Source organism: Callorhinus ursinus, unplaced genomic scaffold (genome assembly GCF_003265705.2).
Source record: "Callorhinus ursinus isolate GAN/ISIS: 27379988/994484 unplaced genomic scaffold, GSC_fseal_2.0 scaffold8, whole genome shotgun sequence".
NCBI classification, from domain to species: domain Eukaryota; kingdom Metazoa; phylum Chordata; class Mammalia; order Carnivora; family Otariidae; genus Callorhinus; species Callorhinus ursinus.
Window position 1 is genome coordinate 49,203,195 of NW_027397070.1, and position 21,898 is coordinate 49,225,092.

General features: G+C 37.7%; 1 protein-coding gene across 2 annotated transcripts in view; it reads right to left on the reverse strand.

The window, feature by feature from the left end:
- Positions 1 to 21,898, reverse strand: part of SNW1 (SNW domain containing 1) — a 33,328-nt gene that overhangs the window by 8,696 nt on the left and 2,734 nt on the right. For both annotated transcript variants that reach the window (XM_025869540.2, XM_025869539.2), the window contains exons 2-9: positions 19,457 to 19,610; positions 15,349 to 15,510; positions 6,103 to 6,198; positions 5,892 to 5,998; positions 4,804 to 4,908; positions 3,048 to 3,117; positions 2,051 to 2,116; positions 269 to 385 (exon numbers count right to left, since the gene is read on the reverse strand). In XM_025869540.2, the coding sequence (XP_025725325.1) occupies positions 269 to 385; positions 2,051 to 2,116; positions 3,048 to 3,117; positions 4,804 to 4,908; positions 5,892 to 5,998; positions 6,103 to 6,198; positions 15,349 to 15,510; positions 19,457 to 19,610 (877 nt within the window). The remainder of the gene's footprint in view (positions 1 to 268; positions 386 to 2,050; positions 2,117 to 3,047; positions 3,118 to 4,803; positions 4,909 to 5,891; positions 5,999 to 6,102; positions 6,199 to 15,348; positions 15,511 to 19,456; positions 19,611 to 21,898) is intronic.

Consider the following 21,898-nt stretch of genomic DNA (forward strand, 5'->3'; position numbering starts at 1 on the left):
AGTGGTAGGGTGTGTGTACAAGTCTACAAAGGCTGAGACCAGGTACAGAGCTGCAAATAGCACATGCCAAAGGTGCAAGCCTCGCTGGGTACTCAGTACTTTAGCTGAAACAGCAGTATCTTATGTAAATCAAACCATCAGGCTGAATGGCTTAAAATTTACAGTGATGTGTCAATTAAACTGGAATGAACAAACAGTATCTTAGGTAACCAAAAATGGATTTACAAATTATCAAGAGCATTAAACCCTTTCATTATCAGAGACCAACCTTCCGATCAGCAATATAGAGGGCTTCAGCCAGCTTGGCAAAGTTCTCATTGATGTGAACTGTCTGCAGGCCTCTTCCATCAGCAGCCAGACGTTTGTCTAATGGAATTGTATACCCCTGTGTGACAGCAGGCAGAAAACACCAGTCATAAAAGAGCAGCAATAGATTCTTTAAAATTAGATTTAAATATGTCCATTTTGACCACCACTGAGCTGAAGTTCTTTTTCTTACATCTTTCTTCACAATTATGCTATAGCAGCAGCTAACACCGACAACGACTTCGTGTGGAGGCCAATTCAAAGCACTTCACATCTGTGGTCCCATTTAACCCTCACAGTAACTCTGCAAGGCTGGTAACAATGCGTTTCCATTTCACAGATGCTGCTGCTGAGGTAGGGAGCTTAGGTAATGTCCCCAAGGGCACACAGTTAATAAACAGATGAGCTAAAATTTAAACTTGGACAGTATGATGTGAGAGCCCAAGCTCTGAGCAAATATTCTCATGTTAATAATTGTGAGTTATAATAAAAGGAAATCACTATCAAATAGCTAAGTAGTTGCTCCTCAAGTAATAGAACAGTCATACAAAAGTGGAATAAATCACTAAAATCAGAGAATATATAGGTAGTTTAATGTGCGGTACTATTTTAATGACTTGTCAGATTCTTAGAATACTGGAAGTTTTAGTAAATGGAAAAAAGATAAGTTATTTGACAGACAACTGAGATTCTTCCTGTTCTGAAATTTTGCACCCTATTTTCAATAACTCAAGGAATAGGCTTGAACATCCAGGACATTTCAGGCTTAGCTTTATTTTTCCAGATTTATGACTACATTCCCAAATGCTGACCTCTTGTCTATAGTCTTTACTGCTAATACAGGGAAGTGTTACAGAATCAGCTCAAGATACCACATAGTTACATATACGTTAATCAAGCCAAAATGGACCACCAATAATTTTTTTGTTATAGGATGAGTGCATAACTTTCTTTAGGAAATAATTTATATTTAATCTACAAATTAAAGTGGCCTTCTTCACTCATCAAAAATAGAATTATGAAACACAACTTGGGGGAAATGGGGAAATAGTGATTAGAAAATATATTTCAGGGGTGCCTGGGTGACTCAGTTGGTTAAGAGTCTGACTCTTGGTTTCAGCTCAGGTCATGATCTCAGGGTCCTGAGATCGAGCCCTGTGTTGGGCTCTGCACTCAGGGCAGAGTCTGTCCCTCTCCCTCTGTTCTTCCCCTGCTTGTGTGCTCTCTCTCTCTCAAATAAATAAATAAAATGAAAAAGAAAAAGGAAGGAAAATATATTTCACATTATTTTGCAGATACTTCATGACTCCTGGAAGTATTGGTGCTTAGAGATATGAAGGATTTAAATAGCTTATGCACACATTGTTATAAACAGAAAAAAATGCTTAAATATTGAAGCACTGAATATATCCATTTACTGTTTTGTCATATTGCCATTTAAACTGGTTTAAGAAATGATTTTAGATATCAATTTCTAAATTTTCTAAAGAATACCTATCCCTTCTCTATATGCTTCTGATAACTACAATTCACTAAAAGAATCTACATAGTATTCATGTGACTGGAATACTATGGGTTTCTACTACATTAAAAAAAAGAAAGTCACATAAGTTGGTGTTCCTTTTTGAAAACACTCAGCTAAGTGAGATGCTGAGGATTTAATGAAAGTTTCTGAGGCTAAAGCTCCTTCCTGTTTCCCAGCAGGTTCTAATAGTAGGAGACTGATTTTATGAAACTTAATTACCTTTGCATTTTTCCAGTTTGAAATACAAGGAGGGATCTTCCACTCTTGTTGCTCCTTCACGGTCATCTGAGTGGACAAAAGAATGGAAGAAGAGACATTTTCCTATTTGTAGTCCAGCTAAAAACCTATGTACAATGTTCTCTTCAAAGACAGTTTAATAAACACTGACATGTGAATAGATTTAGTCAAAGGTCAAAATTCCATTTGTTTGGTAGCACTATATACTATGTTCCCATACCACTGATTCTAGTAATAACTTTAATATAAAAAATGGAAAATAATCTACAAATTATTTTTGACAATTATTAATGCTGGTGAGTATTTTTCCATATTTAAAGTGATATGAGAGGCACCTAGGTGGCTCAGTCAGTTGAGTGTTTAATACCTCTTGGTTTTGGCTCAGGTCATGATCTTAGGGTCGTAGGATCAAGCCCTGCACTGGGCTCTGCTCTCAGCGGAGGGTCTGCTTGGGATTCTCTTTTCCTCTCTCTCTGCCTCTGCCCCTCACCCCACTCATGCATTCACTCCCTAAAATAAGTAAATAAATCTTTAAAAAAATAAAGAATTGGTCTATTAAAAAAATAAAGTGACAAGACTTCTTTAAGATGAAAATCTGTTCTTTCAGTTGGATAATAAATCATACCTAAAAAATGCCACTCAGATTATCAGAGGCCTATTAATCCACCACTTCCTCTAACTATGATAATATCCTGCTTATCGAATAGCAGACCCTGCCTGTTCATTCCATTTAAAGTAGGGGTCAGGCTAACAACATGAAAACTAATAGCTAACATTTTACATACATTCTCATAAACACTCTGGAACTACACATTAGTCCTGAGTGGGTCCTTATTTGATCTTAAAAATCATATTACAAAAACAGTAAGCATGGCAAAATGTATCCATATAGGCATCTAGACTTTGTTCTATGGGAGGTTACTTATAAAATTAATAATCATGAGTACAATAAAAGATGTTAGACTATAGCAAAGATTACCTTTCGGCTAGGAGAATGCATGACAGGTGCAGGAGGGGAAGGTGGTCCTCGGGGAATTTTCTTATTAATCCTAAAGGATAAATCAAAGCACAACCAGAGAGTGTTAGACATTTTTCCATTTCGGTTAATTATGTCTCAAGTTTCCCCTTCCCATTTATAAAGCTTCAAACATATATAAAATCTATTTAATAGAGTTTATAATGAATGTTCATCTATCATATATGTCACTCAGCTTCCACAACTGTTAAAACACAGCCAACCTTGTCATCATTACCCACCTCACCTCCACAATATCATTATCATTTCATAGGGCAATATACTTTTTTTTTTTTTTAAAGTAGGCTCTACAACCAACATCAGGCTTGAATTCATGACCCCAAGATCAAGACTCACATGCTCTACCAACTGAGCCAGCCAGGTACCCCTACTTTTTTCTTTTACTTTATTTATTTATTTTTTAAGAGAGGCAGTGGGGAGAGGGAGAGAGAGAACCTCAAGCAGGCTCCACACTCTGCAAAGCCTGATGTGGGGCTTGATCTCACAATCCTGAGATCATGAGCTAAGCTAAGATCAAGAGTCAGATGCTTAACCGAATGAGTACGCAGGTGCCCCTGCTTTTATTTTTTTAGAGTGGGGGGAGGGGCAGAGGGAGAGAGAGAATCTCATGCAGGCTCCATGCCCAGTGTGGAGCCTGACGTGGGGCTCAATCCTGGGACCCTGAGATCATGACCTAAGCCAAAATCAAGAGTTCGATGCTTTACAGACTCAGCCACTCAGGTGCCCCATTTTTTTTTTTAAACAGCTTTACTGAGGTACAACGGACATGCAATTAACTACACACACTTAAGTGTACTATTTAAGTCTGACACAAGTGTACACCCGTGAAACCTATCATCACAATCAAGACAGTGAACATACTCGTCACCTTCAAGTTTCTGTGCGTTCCTTGCCTACCCTTCTTGTCCCTCTCCTCTCCGCTCCTCCTCTCCTTCACCACAGGCATTGATCTACCTCCTGTAACTACAGGTTAGTTTTCATTTTCTAGAGTTTTATAGAATTGGAATCATACAGAATGTACTTGTTTTTGTCTGGTTTCTTTCACTCAACATAGTAATTTTGAGATTCATCCATGTTATTTCATGTGTTAAAAGTTTACTCTTTTTTATTAAATTAATTAAAACAATTATTTTAATATCAATAGTATTCCATGTATAAATGTCCCACAATTTATTTATCCTCTCACTCACTGATGGACATTTGGGACATTTTGCTCCTCTCGTATCTTTTTTAAGAATACTGTTTTATTGGGGCGCCTGGGTGGCTCAGTCGTTAAGCATCGCCTTAGGCTCAGGTTATGATCCCAGAGTTCTGGGATCGAGCCCCGCATCGGGCTCCCTGCTCGGCAAGAAGCCTGCTTCTCCCTCTCCCACTGCCCCTGCTTGTGTTCCCTCTCTCGCTGTGTCTCTGTCAAATAAATAAATAAAATCTTAAAAAAAAAAAAAAGAATACTGTTTTATTGGGGCGCCTGGGTGACTCAGATGGTTGAGCCTCTGCCTTCAGCTCAGGTCATGATCTCTAGGTCCTGGGATCGAACCCCATGTCAGGCTCGCAGCTCAGCATGCTGTCTGCTTCTCCTTCTCCCTCTGCCTCTCCCCCTGCTTGTTCTCTGTCTCTCTCTCTCAAATGAATAAATAAAATCTTAAAAAAACAAAACAAAACAAAACGGTGTTTTATTCTCATGACGCTACCTACTTACTTGAACCTTGGAGGCTCCATTGGATCTTTCTGCATTTCCACCATCCGAATAACTCTCTGTTTAGCTCCAGAGTTGAAAGCCACTCCTTGTTGAGATGGTGTATATCTGAAGAATGCAGATGAAACTAAAGGTATAACTAGTTCAAACTCAACAGGTATTTTTCTTCTGTTTCAATTCTAAGCTAGACTATACTGTCAATTCCTTTCATAAAGTATTAATAGAAAGTTGCAAAAATATTTAGGCAGAGCAGATAGCAATGGAAATAAGAGAACTAACAGCAATAATGAATTGTAAGCAAAATGCAAACTAGAGTCATATTAGTTTGCAAATAATCCATCCCTGGTCATTTTCCACCATGGAAGGCACGGTGTTCAATTTCACAGATAAGAGGTCTAGAAAATGGTACCTATTTTGTAAGTTTGCATTTGCAGAAGAAACACCCCATAATATTCTCAGCAGGCAGCTTAGAATTAGTAGTTCTTGACTAATCATAGGTTGTAAAACAGAGAAAAAATAATAGTAGCAGCTCTATAAGCTCTGATTTTTCCTGTAATACCTACATGTGAATCATCCCTCTACAAAAGGATTTAGTTGAATGAAATCCTTCAAAATCTGTAAGTATTATAAAGATGCCTATTATTATATAAATGGTATTAGTACACCACTAATATTGTTATTATACTATTATTACATGTTATATGCCTACTATTATACAGTAATTATGACATTATCAATATACTAATATTTATATCATTATATAAATATTATATAAATATATGTTATATAAAGCCTATTATATACAAATGGGAAACTATAATATTTGCAGTTTGGATCATATGCTATAAGTAACTATTAATTTCTAAAAACAAAAAATATATTTTGAAAATAGCCTAACAGCTAAATATCTTCTAAGTAGATATCTTTAAAAAATTCTGCTTTCAATAGTCTGCACGGAGTCAATAGGCTTCAGGTCATTATTCAAAAAATTACATTTTCAACTGTGACTAAGTAGGATAGTGAAAGAATACCAGGACCCCCAATCCCAATCAAGTCTGACATGAAACCAAGACTTCCAGGCAAGATCATACCGAATATATTGAGCAGGAGCCAGTTTATCAGCAGCTCGAACTGGCATGGCTGCAGCAACCTTCTGTGATACAGATTTTTCTAAGGCTACCCTTGTCTTTTCTGTTATCTGAAATAAGAAATACCATATTGAGTGGTTTGAAAGTTAATAAAGATGTACAAAGTCATCTAAAATACTTATATATATATATATATCTTTCAATATCCTATTACCTCTTTAATGGCTTCTTCATCAGGTCTTTGTAGGTCTGGGTCATCTGCATTCATGACTTCCTTGGGAACCAGGTCAGTATACTTGCTATAAATGACCTAAAATTTTCAAACACAAGCAGGCTCAAGAAAAGCAGAGAATGAAAAGAAGCAACCTCATTAAATAATTTCAGAAGTCAGCACACTTATAAATTTAGGACACAGATTTTGTCTTTTAGATTTTAAAACCAAGGAAGCTTAAAATATATACACAAATTACTGCCCTGGCTATATAAGTTAATAATTTTCCTTTGACCTCATGCATTTACATTATTTGAGATCTTCTAATCAAGTCAGTATCCAAATAAATTGCGCCAACAAAATCTTATGCATCAGTGATCCCTATTTTTGAGGCTAAGACTTGAAATTAATGATGATATAAATTGTCTATAGCACCATTATCCTGGATTACAAGCTCATCAGAATTTAAGTCAGGTTACCAAATAATTTTCAAATTCACTGGGCCTGGAAAATTTCATTGACCTCACTCTACTTATAATGTTTGTCTTTTCTGGCATCAACTCTATTCACAGACTAAGAAAATGAACACGTGCCATGGTCAAAAAACCCAGAACACTTTCTTCTGTGGGGAAAAAAAAAAAAAAGGAAAAACAAAACATATTCTATATACACAACTTACTTTGTACTCATTATCCAAATTTAGGATGGCTGTAATTTCTACTGGGCTCACCATGTTTCTATGAAGCTGACACTGATGTGGTACGCCCCCAACAGATAGAGTATTACTTACTTTTGTGTCCATCTATACTTTTTGAATACTTTCATAAAAACTTACATGGCACACTTTACAGAAAAAAAAGGGGTCCTGGAAAAAAAATTTTTTTTTAAAGATTTTATTTATTTGACAGAGAGAGCACAAGCAGAAGGAGAGAGAGGGAGAAGCAGGCTCCCTGCTGAGCAAGGAGCCCAATGTGGGACTTGATCCCAGGACCCTGGGATCATCACCCAGGCCAAAGGCAGCCGCTTAACCTACTGAGCCACCCAGGCGTCCCAGAGGTACTGGAAATTTAACAAACAGCATTCTAGATTTTGCTGCTTGAGTCAGGAATTTTTGATACACTAAAGAACAACTAATGAATACGAAAGAAAACCGAATTCCCAGGTACTTAAGACCTTCAAGAATTACTACTGTAAACCAAAGTCTTATATCAATAATTGCATTCTAACATGACATTCCTTAGAAATAGCTTAAAGGAGGGGTGCCTGGGTGGCTCAGTCAATTAAGCATCTTTTTTTTTTTAAGACTTTATTTATTTATTTGACAGAGAGATATATATCGAAAGAGGGAACACAAGCAGGGGGAGTGGGAGAGGGAGAAGCAGGCTCCCCGCGGAGCAGGGAGCCCGATGTGGGACTCGATCCCAGGACCCCGGGATCATGACCTGAGCCAAAGGCAGACGATTAACGACCGAGCCACCCAGACACCCCAAGCATCCGACTCTTGATTTCGGTTCATTTCATGATCTCAGAGTGGTGAGATCAATCCCCACGTGGGGCTCTATGCTCAGTGTGGAGTCTGCTTGCCTCCCCTTCCGCTTCCACTCTCAATCTCTCTCATAAATAAATAAACAAACAAATAAAATCTTTACCAAAAAAATAGCTTAAAGGAAATGCAGGCTATTCTTAATTTCTTATTCCAAACAACAGAGCAAAAAATACTTCCTGGCTGGGCGCCTGGGTGGCAACTGCCTTCGGCTCAGGTCATGATCCTGGAGTCCTGGGATCAAGTCCCCCATCGGGCTCCCTGCTCAGCAGGGAGTCTGCTTCTCCCTCTGACCCTACCCCCTCCTGTGCTCCCTCTCTCACTCCTCTCTCTAATAAATAAAATAAAATCTTAAAAAAAAAATACTTCCTGGCCTATACAACCTGACCTGGCTTTGCCTACAGCTTTAATCTCCCCCTGTACCTCTCACTTCCTCATTCATTATGCTTCAATCACATTAGCTCTTCCTGTTTTGTTTTTTTTAAAGATTTCATTTATTTATTTGACAGAAAGACACAGCAAGAGAGGGAACACAAGCAGGGGGAGTGGGAGAGGGAGAAGCAGGAGTCCCGCAGAGCTGGGAGCCCGATGCGGGGCTCAATCCCAGGACCCTGGGATCATGACCTGAGCTGAAGGCAGACGCTTAACCGACTGAGCCACCCAGGTGCCCCGCTCTTCCTGTTTTCTGAACACAACATGCTTTCCCCCCAGAATTCTGGGCCTTAAAAGTGTTGTTCCCAGTTCTTCATGTGAATTCTCAAGCTCTGAGTCTCAGTTCAAAGGTCATGAATGCATTGATGAGGCCTGTCCTGACTACCATGCTAAAGCAACCCTTCCCCACCCAATCACTGTCACAGCACTCTTTGAGTATTGTCTTCAAAGCATTGCTCACAGTATGCAATTATTTCCCATTTTACTTGTTTATCTATATCTCTATTAAAGTAATAAAAATAGCTAAAATTTATTAAGCACTTACATTGTGCCACTATTCTTTTGCTTTATATGTATTAACTACCTGAACTTTTCTATCAACCCTGAGGTATGTACAATGATTATACCTATGTTACTGATAAGGAATCTCTCATTCATTAAAGCATCTCCAGGGCCTGTAACAATGCCTGGTCCACAGGAGGCATTCAAGTCAATATTTTTCGTACAAATGAATGAATATATGAATTTTAGAGATGCTCAATTCTATTCTAAAGGTGATGATATTGTAGGCCCTACAGAAGGTTCTCTATAATCTGTGGATTTCCCAGAAAAAAATATCTCATGGCTACAGAGAAATCTCTAGCTTGTTTTTCTCAGGAATGAAACAAAGGATCAGGAAAGAAAGTGTAGACAGTTTACCACAAAACATGACCACTGATATGTGAGCTGCTAGTGTCACCATCTTCTCAGTGTTCATTTGGAAGGGACCTAAAACTCACTCTGGGGACAAGAGTGAGGCTCAGTACATTAAGATCACACAGCTAGTAACTGACCTCAAAAGTCTTATTTCAAGATTGAAAAATCTATATCACATGAGTTTAAAATTACATAACAATACTCTAGAAAATAATAGAGACTATGAAGAGTTAATTACTTTTACACAGCAATCATTACAGGAAGAGATTCTAAGTAAATGGCTCCCTGGTAGTCATATATGCTCAACATAAAGTCTCAATACTAATTTAGCATACAAGAGCCATTTGCTGCTTCTTATTTGGGTATTCCAAAGTTAATAACCCTTTAAGTGAACATCAATAAGATTCTAGCATCTCACAAAGCTGAGTGAAGGACGTCTGAAGAGCAAGATTCCTCCATGGTAATTAACTATAAAACCCCAAATTTTTATTGCTTGAGACCAAATGTGCTGAAGAAACTCAGTATATCCCAGGAGGCAAAGGGGCTAGGGAGGGTTATCTGAAAAAATACAATATACTCTAGAAGGTATGAGGAGCACAAATGAGCTGTGTGAACAATATAAAGCAATAACTCATCTGTGAAACTTTATTTTTATTACTGAAAACTGGCAAAGGACTGGACTGACCTGACAGGATAAACATATTCACCATTTGGGGGGTAAAAAGGAAACACCATCTTTAGACTTAGCTTGTTTGTGAAATCATACGAACAAGGCAAAATACAATTTATCTTGGGGTCAGTTTAAAGCTGCTGAGAGTTATTTTTGGCGGGGGGAGGAAGGGGCTGAAGGTATTCTTTATCATGTATGTAACATTTCCCACAGAACTATTTCAGAAGGAAAAATGTAAACATCAAGGCTTTTTATTTCAAGATTTATCACAAAAGTCACAATTGGGGGAAAAAAGGGATTTAGTTCCATCAAAATTTAATTCAAGAAATGTTTTTCCCTACCAATTTTGTATTACCACAAATCTTGTGTATACAGTATTTATTTTACCTGTAGAGAGATCTATGGTCTTAGACTTGCTCTAGAATATTATCCCTGGCAATCTTGCCTTTTTTCATAATCTCTTATACCCACGGCTAGCATTTACCATTCTTGACCTTTCACTATTAATATTTCAGTGAGAACTCTCAGGTTTCTGAAGAAAACCAGATCCCTCTGATATAAATCAGAAATCTTTGCACTATAATGCAAATTCAATAATCCAATAAACTATTTTCATCCTATGCCAAAGACCTGAATATCAGCCTCCTGAATGATAATAAATTTTTAAAAGCCCCATTTTAAAGCCACATTTAGTAGCCAATTCCTACTTCTAAAACAAGAAAATCAGTGGTTTTAAAACAGGGCATTGCTGCCACCTTCAAGGCACTACAGGCATTTAATAGGTAGTGGCAATCATGTTAAACATTATACAGTGTTCAAGACAGTCCCAAACAATCAAGAAGTGTCCCCTCCTCCAACATGCATTTGCCAACATGTACTCAGTTAATGTTGAATTATTAAATGCATTCAAAAACTTCATGCATTAACCCATCCACTTTTTAAAAAATTAAAATACTTATTTATTAAATTTGTGTAGGAAGCTCAAATGTATATTCCAGGGCATAAAGTCCAGCAAGGAAATACATCTACCAGGAACAATGTTAGAACAGTCCAAGTAGCCATTCTATTCACTATCTTTCTTCTCAATTAATTCAGTACCCTGCTCATTCTGTTAAAAAATCTTCATTGTGTGTGGGTGTGTGTTTAAAGACTTTATGTTTTTAGAGCAGTTTTAGGTTCACAGCAAAATTAAGAGTAAGGTACAGAGATTTCCTGTATACGTCCAATCTCTACACATGCATAGCTTCCCCCATTAGGATCAGGGTTAGAATCAGGGTTGAACCTCTGAGTTTTGGATTCATCTGTAGTGGCTGCATTATAGACAAACATGTAAAGCTTTCAGTGTACAAAGGAATATTACTTTAAAGACCTTTTTGGCCAGAATACAGAAATCTAAAAATAAACAGTTTTAACATTTTTACTCTACTTTCAAAACAAAATAATCACCAACATGTTAGAGAATGAAAAAAACTTTCAGACATTCTCTGGGTATCAGAGAAAATTTGTGGTTTCCAATCTTGAAATTTAATGCAAAATGGGCTAAAACAGTATGTCATTCAAAATTATCAACCTGCCAATACCAAACTACTGTCCTAAAGTGCTGCTTTTTCCTAACCAATGAGAGGAGAGGCAATACATACCAATAAAGAATAGTGATTATTCCAAAGAAGAAGAGATGTATCAAAAGAAAGGCAGTTAAAGCCCAGTGAAGGCCTCCACGGCACAGAGGACATTTACAGTATATGCCCTGCTGTATAGGGACCTATTTTTCCTTTTGCAGGAATCAACTATGCTTTCCTACTGGCTCAGGAGAAGTGGTTTTCTGTTATTCAATGAAAAGTGCTATCGCTTCTCCAATAATCACTGATGAATGTCTGTGTGCCAAAATCTCAAGCACTAAGTTAGGTGCGAAAGAGGAATCCTAAAGATACAATCTCTGTCCTCATAGAGCTTACAGTCAAATGACATAGGTAGTGGTGAAAGGTTAAGTACAGCAAAAGGTGATGACTGCTATGATAAACATAGGGAAGAGGAAGAAAGGAAACCCCATTTAGCCAAGGAAGCTTAGGAGGAGTACACTAAAACAGTGAAGAGCAAGCTGCAATTTGAAAGCAACAGAACTGAGTTGAAGAATAGGGGAAGGGCTTTCCCATGCACAGGATGGCATGCCTGGGAAGTTCCCATGGTAAGACAGAACGTGCCGTATTAGGGGAGCCGCCAGTAGTTCCTCACAGCAGATCTTTACAGAAAATGCCTGAAAGCTTTTTCTTCTTTTTTTAAAAGATTTAAAAAAATGTTTAAGTCATCTCTACACCCAGTGTGGGAGCTCGAACTCACAACCCCAAGATCAACAGTTGTGTTCGTTCCATCGACTGAGCCAGCTGGGCGCCATGAAAGTTTTTTCTTCTTTAACAACCATGCACAATGGTGATTATTTTGTACTGAAAATAAACAGAATGGTTAAAACTGGACTTTTTACTTTTGGACTTCAGTATTCTGGTCATGAGAGTTGAGGCTAGGCTAGAAAGGTAAGGAAGGGGTCATGTGTGCCATAAGGATCTTGGCTGGTTACCCTAGAGGCCGCGGAAAGATTTTAAGCGTGGACACTTGTGTGTGTGTGTGTGTGTGTGTGGAGAGAGAGAGAGAGAGAGAGAAAGCTAAACAAATAAACAAGGATGAATCTGTTTTTCTAGGCAGGCAAAACAAATGCCAAGGAGATCGGTTCAGACTCTGCTGTGGTAAATAAAGCAAGAAATGATAAGGGCCTGAATTAAGTAGCAGAGAAGGGCATATACTTGAGAAGTGTTAAGAAGATAAATTATGGTGACTAAACAGATGGAGGGCCTAAGGGAAACACAAAGGAATGGAATGAGTGTTCAGCAAAGTCTTTTTAGAGAACACATAGCTTTATGTGTCACATTTGACATCTGAATATCCTTTGACCCAGTAAATCCACTAAGAATTTATTTTACACAAATATTCACGTGCAAAAAGGTATTTGTATATGGATCTTAAGTACTGCCTGAAAAGTAAAAAATTAGAAACCACCGATTTTTTTTTTTTTTTTTTAAGAAACAACCAATGCTTAAAAATAAAAATTCAGGCCTAAGTACACCATAGAATTATATATAGATCTTTTAAAAATAAAGCACACTAGGGCACTTGGGTGGCTCAGTCAGTTAAGCCTCTGACTCTTGGTTTTGGCTCAGGTCATGATCTCAGGGTCATGAGATTGAGCCCTGTGTTGGACTCCATGCTCAGTGCAGAGTCTGCTTGAGATTCTCTCTCTCCCTCTGCCCCTCCCCCTCCCTGTGCACGTACTCTCTCCCGAAAATAAATAAATCTTAAAAAAAAAAAAGCCAACCTATATATACTAATAAAAATCTTTAAAATATATTAAGTAAAAAAAGCAAGTCTATGAAAGTTATGAATATTAAAATCTTTCATGTAAAAAAAGATGTTTGTGTATAAAGTGGGAATATGTATACATCAATATCTAAATCCATAACAAAGATCTGGAAGGATGTATATCATTATAGTAACAGTACTTACCTCTGGGAAGTGAAGTGGGAGAAGTAGGCAGAACTGTATATACATACTTATGTACTGTTGATATCTTCTACAGTAAGAACTTATTATTAGTGTATTAAAAAAAAACATTAAAATAAGGGGAAAAAAGAACTCCCAGACTTTTAGCATAGTCAATCAGAAGATATCACTGCCAGTCGCTGAGTTAGAGAATAGAGAAGGTAGATTAAGTGGAATATTATGCACTTAGGTTTGGGTTTGATGAGCAGTACTTTGGGAAAATCTAATAGCTTTGCCCTTGCAGACACTAAGACAGAAGGACCGAGAGCCCAGGAGAGAAAACTGGGCTGGAGACACAGATCCAACAGTCACCAAAGTAAGTGGCAATTTTAGCCAAGGGAATAAATTAGATTAGTCAAAGAGATGGTGTTGTGAGAAACAGTCTTAGAGACTTTTGCCAGAGTTTATCTCAGCAGACTGGCTGAGGTGAGGCTCTATTACAGTTAAATGAAGAATGAAAGAAAGTGAAGAAATAGAACAGATAACAAGCAAAAAGCTTGAAGGCAAGTGAAGAAAACTAGGTGGAAATTTGGTGGTAGCTAGAGAGAGTCCTGAGGGTGGTCGGGGAAAAATTTTCTAACAAAAGATGAGATGAGAAAAGCAAGCATATTTAAGAGCTCACAGGAAGGAGCCAGGAGAGGAGGGGAGATGAAAGTCATGGTTAACAAGAAGAATAAAGAAAAAGTGAGGCTGTAAAGGAGAGGGTAAGGAATGAGATCCAGGATACACTACAGCATATCTGGCAAGATTAGGTTTAGATACAAGAGCTTTCTTATAGAGACAAAAGGAAAAGTCAAGACAGAAAGCCCCATGTAGGATAAAGAAAGCAGACAATTTTCTTCCACTAGTCTTTATATGCAAACAGATGTCACCTGTTAAGCTGAGAGGAGATGGAGAGGAGGAGGAGTTAGAGGTTGGAGGAACACCAAGGGAGCCCAGGTGAAACCCAAGACACAGATTTGCATGACAGTGTAACTGTTTTCCCTAAGAACTCAGGTCCCTTGATGCAGGAGCAGAGGATGGGTTGTCATTAGTGCTATTTTAGAGGGTAAAATGAAAATGTTTCCAGGACAGTGAGACAAAGGACAGGAACTGAAGGTTCTCAAGTTTATTTTTCCCAACATCTTCAATTCTAAAGATATCTTTACCTTTATGTGGAGCACTTATTTACAAGGGAAAAAACTAGGTCTTCTTAAAAACAGTTCCTTGACTCTGAGTATAGCTGCTCTGTGATGAGATTATTTTAAGTAAATTTTATTTTTGGTCTTTGGATTACTTTGTAAGCAGGGCCATCATAAATCTGGATAGCAAGTGCCAGTTTTATACTTAAAGGAGAAAAAAGTTTGTGTAATTCAAATGAACCGTTAAAGTAATTAAATATCTATGTGAGTACTTTCTAAGTACACGAGAAAGAATCAGAACACTATACAAAAAACCTAATTTTTTTTTTTGTGGGATGCTAGAATTGTAGTTTTGAACAATTTTCTAGCATTTAAAAACTGTTAGTACTATAAAAGAGCTTAAAACAATTAGAATTTAACAATTTCAAATTGTTTTTAAAATGTTAAACAAATAGATGAAAACCTCAAGTATATATGTAAGTTTTCATCAATTTGGGAGACTTCAAAGGAAAAACTCATTGCTATTATGAAGTCCTAATATATTGTTCATATTGTTACGAAGTCCTATCTTCAGTTAGCTTAAGTATATTTCATTGCTACTTTTTTTTTTAATTCTGAGAGAGCACGGGAGTGCACGAGCAAGGGAAGGGGCAGAAGGAGAGGGAGGGAGGGAGGGAGGGGGGGGGGGGGGGAGAGAGAGAGAGAGAGAGAGAGAGAGAGAGGGAGAGAGAGAGAGCATCCTCAAGCAGACTCCCCACTGAGCGTGGAGTCCAACACAGAGCTTGATCCCAGGACCGTGAGATCATGACCTGAGCCGAAATCAAGAGTTGGAGGCTTAACCGACTAAGCCACCCAGGTGCCCCTCATTGCTACTTTTAATAAAACTAAATGGCCAGATATGTATCATTTACAGACAATAAAAAACAAAAACAAACAAACAAAAAACATCTTCAAAAGATATTTATCATTGAGAGGATTACCTTGTCTTTTGACTGTCCTTGCCGAGCAATTGCATCATATTTAATTTTTCCTTCAGCATCCACCTGAATGGCCAGTGCATTTGACATTTTTTTCTTTCGCCCCATATCCAGTGGATACTGGGCCACATGGATCTCTGGAAAAGCACCTCCATCTCCAAAATCCTATGTATTAAAAAGAAAAGAAATAAGAATATTTAATTGTAATTTCAGATTCAAGATACATTCATTCGTTCAACAATTATCGAGATGTTATGCTAGATGCTAGAGATATAGCAATAAAGAAAACAGAGGTCCCTGGTCTTGTACAGTGTACATCCTAGTGGGCAAAGATATAAAAAGCCTAATCTTTGGCTTGTGATAAATGCCTTGAAAATATAATGGGACTGCAAAGACAGGCTACTTTCAATAGGGCAGGGATGGCCTTTGTGAAGAAGTAACATGAGCTAAAGCCTGAATAATGAGAAATCAGGCATGGGAAGATCTGAGGGAAGCATTTTCTAGGCAGAGCAAATAGTGTGAAGGCCCTGCTGCAAGAATGAACTTGGAATGTTCCAGGAAACAAGTGGATGTGGGTTTAGGAAACAAGCCCCGATGTGGGGCTGGAGCCTGCTGAGGACAGAGGAGCAGACACACAGGTGATAAGCTTGCATGGGCAGACAAACACCAGATCATGAAAGGGCTTCTAAACCATGGCAACAAATCTAGATTTTTATATGTTTATATATATTAAGAAATTAAGGACAGTGTTTAGGACAAGGAAAAGATTTTTAGTTTTAGTATACATAATTTTCTTAGTGAGCTAAGATATAATATATAAGTGAGCTAAGATATAATATAAGCTGTAATAGTGCAGAAATGTAAAGAATTTTTTCTTGGAACCAGACTTTCATAACATATTTATTCATGTTCCACAAGAAGCAAATAAACAGAATAGGAAGGCCCCAGAAATGAGTTCACCATTTTTTTAATGGTGACTATGTACAATTATTTAGGAGAGGACTAAGACTTCTAAAGTAGAACAAGCTAAGTAAAGCCTGTTGATGAAGTTTAGCATTATAAAAAAAAGGTAGCTCATCAAATAAACAAAGGAATATTAAATATAATTTTTAAATAATTTTGTTAAATTTAGTAATATTTGCTTAGGACCTTATTATAATGTACAAAATATAACCCACACTCATTTAATTCTTGTATTTCTTCAACATCTCATATTTTCATATGGAAAAAATTCAAGTTTAGAAAAGTTAAGTGATTTTTTCTTTTTTTTTTTTAAGATTTTATTTATTTATTTGACAGAGAGAGACAGCTAGAGAGGGAACACAAGCAGTGGGAGAGGGAGAGAAAAGCAGGCTCCCGCTGAGCAGGGAGCCCAATGCGGGACTTGATCCCAGGACCCTGGGATCATGACCTGAGCTGAAGGCAGATGCTTAACGACTGAGCCACCCAGGCACCCAAGTTAAGTGATTTTCCCAAGATGTCGTGGCTAGCATATGCAGGATTTGAACTCAGATCTTTTGACTCCAAAAAACTTTGTATTTTCTATTGAATTAAAATTCCCTTCTTTTAGCTCAAAAAAGGGCAAGTCAGTACTATTAAAAAATGATAGGAAAAAGATATTTTTAAAAATTTTTATTTAAATTCTAGCTAGTTAACATACAGTGCAATATTAGTTTCAGGAGTAGAATTCAGTGATTCATCGCTTACATACAACAAGATAGGAAAAAATATTAAAATCAATCATTTCGAGGAGGTTTGATGAAAAAACTTTACGAAAATAACAACTTTTTTTTAAGGTTTTATTTATTTATTTGACAGAGACAGAGAACCCCCAAGCGGGGGAGCTGCAGTTAGAGGGCCAGGGAGAAGCAGGCTCCCCGCTGAGCAAGGAGCCTAATGTGGGGCTCCATCCCAGGACCCTGGGATCATGACCTGAGCGGAAGGCAAAAGCTTAACCGACTGACCACCCAGGCACCCTGAAAATAACAACTTTTATAAGACCTCCTCCTTCAAGAAATATTCCATTAGATCTTGGACATGTGATTTCCTAGGTACAATATGTTGACTTGCTAAACAAAAATTTTGACATTTTTAAAAACAAACAGTAAAGCTAAGGGAGACATTTTCTTATAAATTAGGTAGAAAATTGTTAAAGCAATTTCCAAGAAAGGTGCTACCTGTACCCAGGCCATCAATCTGACACATGCCCAGATTTGCTGGGGTTCTTGAAATATAATAAGCCCTTCAGAACTGTGGATGTGGCACTATGTGGTCATTAAGCTTACCAGAAAATCATAGTTTTTACTTTGAAAACTAGAACAAAATGCTTTCTGCATAGAACGTTCACTCCCCTACAAAAGCATTCACAGTATTTCCAGATTAGCTGGCCATCTTGGTTTGATTTTCAAATAAACTGTTCTGTTCCACTAGGATATATGAAACCTTTAGTCAAGTAAGATTTTAAGAAGTTAAGAGTCCCTGAATGTCATAATGCTGAAATGGAAATATGGATGAGATTTCTGTTGTATGTAAAATGATGCCTGCCACCCCCTGCCTTATAATCTATTGAGAGGCAAACAAAGAATATCTAGCATCCCTCCAAAGAGACATACTACCCTTCTCTTAGATAATGCCAATCCCTACCTTTTTGCCCCAGATAAGTGGGCATTATAGCCTCCTTGATAATCTTCTATTTTGCACAAATTACACTATCAGTGAAAACAAAAGCAACAACAACAATCCCATAGTAATTTTAGTAAGACTGGCCTTCATACATTAGAATTAATAAGGTCTAGAGAAGAGCTGAGAAAAAAAACAAGGAAATTTTTTAGAAGATATGATCTAGTTGGGAGTTTGTCTTCTAGGCTCTATAGAGTGTTCTGGTAGGTAGGGGGAATCCTAAACATGGGAGAGACTGAGAATACAGATGGCATCTTTTTGGGTGCAAAGCAACAAATTTCAGTCCAATGAATACTTAGTTCACTAGGATCACCACTTGGAGGCATATAAAAAAAGGTAAGGGCATGAGCCCTTCACATTTGTAAGGTAAAAATCACAACCATAAAAGGACAAAATATAACAAAGTGATAAAACGAAATACCTGGGTACAAAAATGAATGGTATAAGAACAGAGTAGTAGGGCAGGGACATTCCTTGGGAAGTGGAGGAAGAAAATTTGCAGGAGTCAGAAGGAATATTGAGAGATGGAGAAGAAAAAGGCTTGATCAAAGAGGAAGTGGTCTTGGGGAAGCAAAATAGTTAAGTCTCAAATATTTGCTTTTCTCCCTAGATGAAAAAGGTGGTCAAGCATGGGAAATCTGTCCTGGAATTAGGGAAAGGAATATGTATTGAACTGTAGTACAGGATACAGAGTAACTAGGAGGACAGGTACTGCCAAAGATGTTTGTTTTTTGGGAACAAGCTAGAGATATAAAAAGATCATTCCAGATTTCTTCTTTCGCCCTCACTGCCTCCAATTCTACCATCAAATTCTCTTAAACCTTCTAAAAAATTTACCTAATCCGTATATTAGACCTATATAAACATTCTCAAACTGAAGACAAGAAAACAGATGAAAGGAGGTCAGGATCTAGCCAGGGTCACACAAACAGTAAGAAGCACAGGTATGATGCAGAAACACTTATTTTTATTTATTCTTTTAAACTACTTGCCAGTGCTCTTACCACTATACTTAACAGGAAGGAAATCAGAAAAAGAAATGCTGCTGGAGTTTTCCCTGGAGGAAGGCTGTCTCTGCAGGGTTATTGTGCATTCAGGGAGAAGGGAGGGAAAGGCACCTGAACATGAACTCATTCTTTCATTTTCTCCTCTTACTTTCCCATTATTTTCCATATGCAGTAATTGCTGATTTACAGAGGGTATGTTAGTTTCTTTTGTACATGTTTAATAGCTGGACATAAGAAGAGATATAAGCAGATACAATTCTCTTGTGATCACAAAGCAGTGATAATAAGCCAGAAGAAAAAGATCAGTGCCCTAAGGGGAGTACAAGTCTTACAAACACACAGCCAGGATTTCTAGCATATTGGTATTCATGTGCAGAGGTTCTAGGGTTTAAATTTATTTTACAAGGGTTAGCACAATTATTTACCTCTAACAACCGAGGTATCCAGCCTTTCCGGTACCCGTATGGGGGAGGTTCTCTTCGGGAGGAGACCAGTGAGGTCTGTCGTGATCTCTGGGATCTTGCCTTTTCTTCAGCCTCAAGCTGGTCCTGAGATAGCTGAGTAGGTGCAGGTAAAAAGCTATAAGCAAAGATAATAAAAGTCAGAATTTTAAAAAATTCTTACATTTGATCATTGCAATTTGGCCATCAGAGACTATTTTACTATATTACTTTGTCCCTTGAGCAGAAGGTCAAACATTTTGATGATTTACAGCAGTATTAAATATCAGTCATTTTATTTTGTCTGAAAAGAAATAAGTACTCAGAGACATACAATAAAAAACATTTGACTAGGATGCAGGCAAATATGCCCAGAATAAAAAATTGATAGTTCATATAATAGATAAACTATAAACTATTGAGTTTTTATGCTTTCTTGTAACAAGCAAGGAAGCATCCTCTATTACCCAGGGGCCAACTGTCTACTATATGGTCACCTTAATGTCTTTACTACTTTCAAACTCCTTATTTTTAATTGCTTTACTTTTATGCTTCTTACTTTTAACTATTTTAGTGTCAATACAAAAAAATAAGTACTAGTACTGAATGTAACAAAGAGGTGGATAAAAGAAAATACATGTTGCATATTTAAGTGTGTTTTCCCAAAGGTATCTAGTTTAGAATGCAATTTAAAAGTTAAGAGGTCAAAGATTCAAAGCAGAAATTCTAAAGATGTAGTCTGTTATTCTTTAATCAAAGCAGCCTTTCTACCAAGCAATTCTTAGCAACTTTGAAGTACGATAAATATTATTATAGAGATACCCCAAAGGACCATAAAAGGATCCCAATAAAAGAATAATACATTTAATAGAAAAGTTAAGGTTTCTTTGTGATTCTTGGCTAGTAAGCATATTTGAGTAAACAATAGAACTTATTTATTCAAAATATTTATTGATCACTCGGGTGCAGGTACTGTGCTAGGTACGCAAGACTATAAACAGAAAGACAGGTTACAGTTTTGCAGAGGTGAGACAATCCCTCATACAAATCCATAATTACAAATTCTGTTAAATGATGAAGGAAAAGTAAAGAGTGCTATGACAACATACATAAGAGGGATCTAATCTGGTCTAGAGAGTCGGGTACTGTGATGGTTAAGAGCCCAGAGTTCAAATCCTACCTATGCCAGGTAGTAACCCAGGTAAGTTACCTACCTCTCTGAACCTCTGTCTTCTCATCTGTAGAGACAGATCGAAAGAATACCTACCTCACAGAGTTGCTCTAAGTACTAAATGAGAAAATCTATGAACCCCCAGCACAGTGTCTAAACACAGTATTTAGACTTGATTATTCGGAGCTTCCAATTTGGGTTAGTTGCCCCCATCCATGCTCCTACAAGACTCCCTATGTACTACTACTATAACATCTATCTTACTGTATCAGAATCATCTACTCATTTACCTTTCTTTTTCTCACTAGACTAAGCAACTTGCAGGAATCATGCCTTCTGCTTCTTTTATCCCTAACTCTTCAGGCATTGTCTAGCTCACAGCAAGGGCTACTTAAATGTTTGCAGGAGAACTAAATTCACTCTGCCCTTTGCAATAACAATCTTTATGTCACTACAATGTTATATGCCTTCAGCCATCTCAAGATCTTCACATTTGCTATTCCATCTGCCATAAAATATTCTATTTCAGAACATTCTTTTCCTATAGTGCTTTTATAGAAAACTCTTCCCCAGTTCATTCATTCATTCATTCATATTTAAAGATTTTCATAAGTAATCTCTACACCCAACATGGGGCTTGAACTTACAACCCCAAGATCAACAGTCCCATGCTCTACTGACTGAACCAGCCAGGTGCCCTCATCCTAGGTCTTTTAGTCTTTCCTTCTTAGCATTCATGTCTCTTCTCAATTATACCTCCCACAGCTGTTTTCTGACCACCTCATCCAAAACGGCAGCCCCACATTTTGAGTCACTCTGTCTTTTTATCTTTATTTTATTCCTAGTAATTATTACCTGAAATCGCATTTTTTTAAAGATTTATTTATTTGACAGAAAGAGCAAGAGAGCACAAGCAGGGGGAGCGGCAGGCAGAGGGAGAAGCAGGCTCCTCGCTGCACAAGAAGCCTGATGTGGGACTCTACCCCAGGACCCTGGGATCATGACCTGAACAGAAGGCAGACTCTTTTTTTTTTTTTTTTTAAAGATTTTATTCATTCATTCATGAGAGACAGAGACAGAGAGAGAGAGGCAGAGGGAGAAGCAGGCTCCCAAGGAGCAGGGAGCCCGATGCGGGACTTGATCCCAGGACTCTAGGATCACGACCTGAGCCGAAGGCAGACGCTTAACCATCTGAGCCACCCAGGCACCCCAGAAGGCAGACTCTTAACCGACTGAGCCACCCAAGTGCCCTGAAA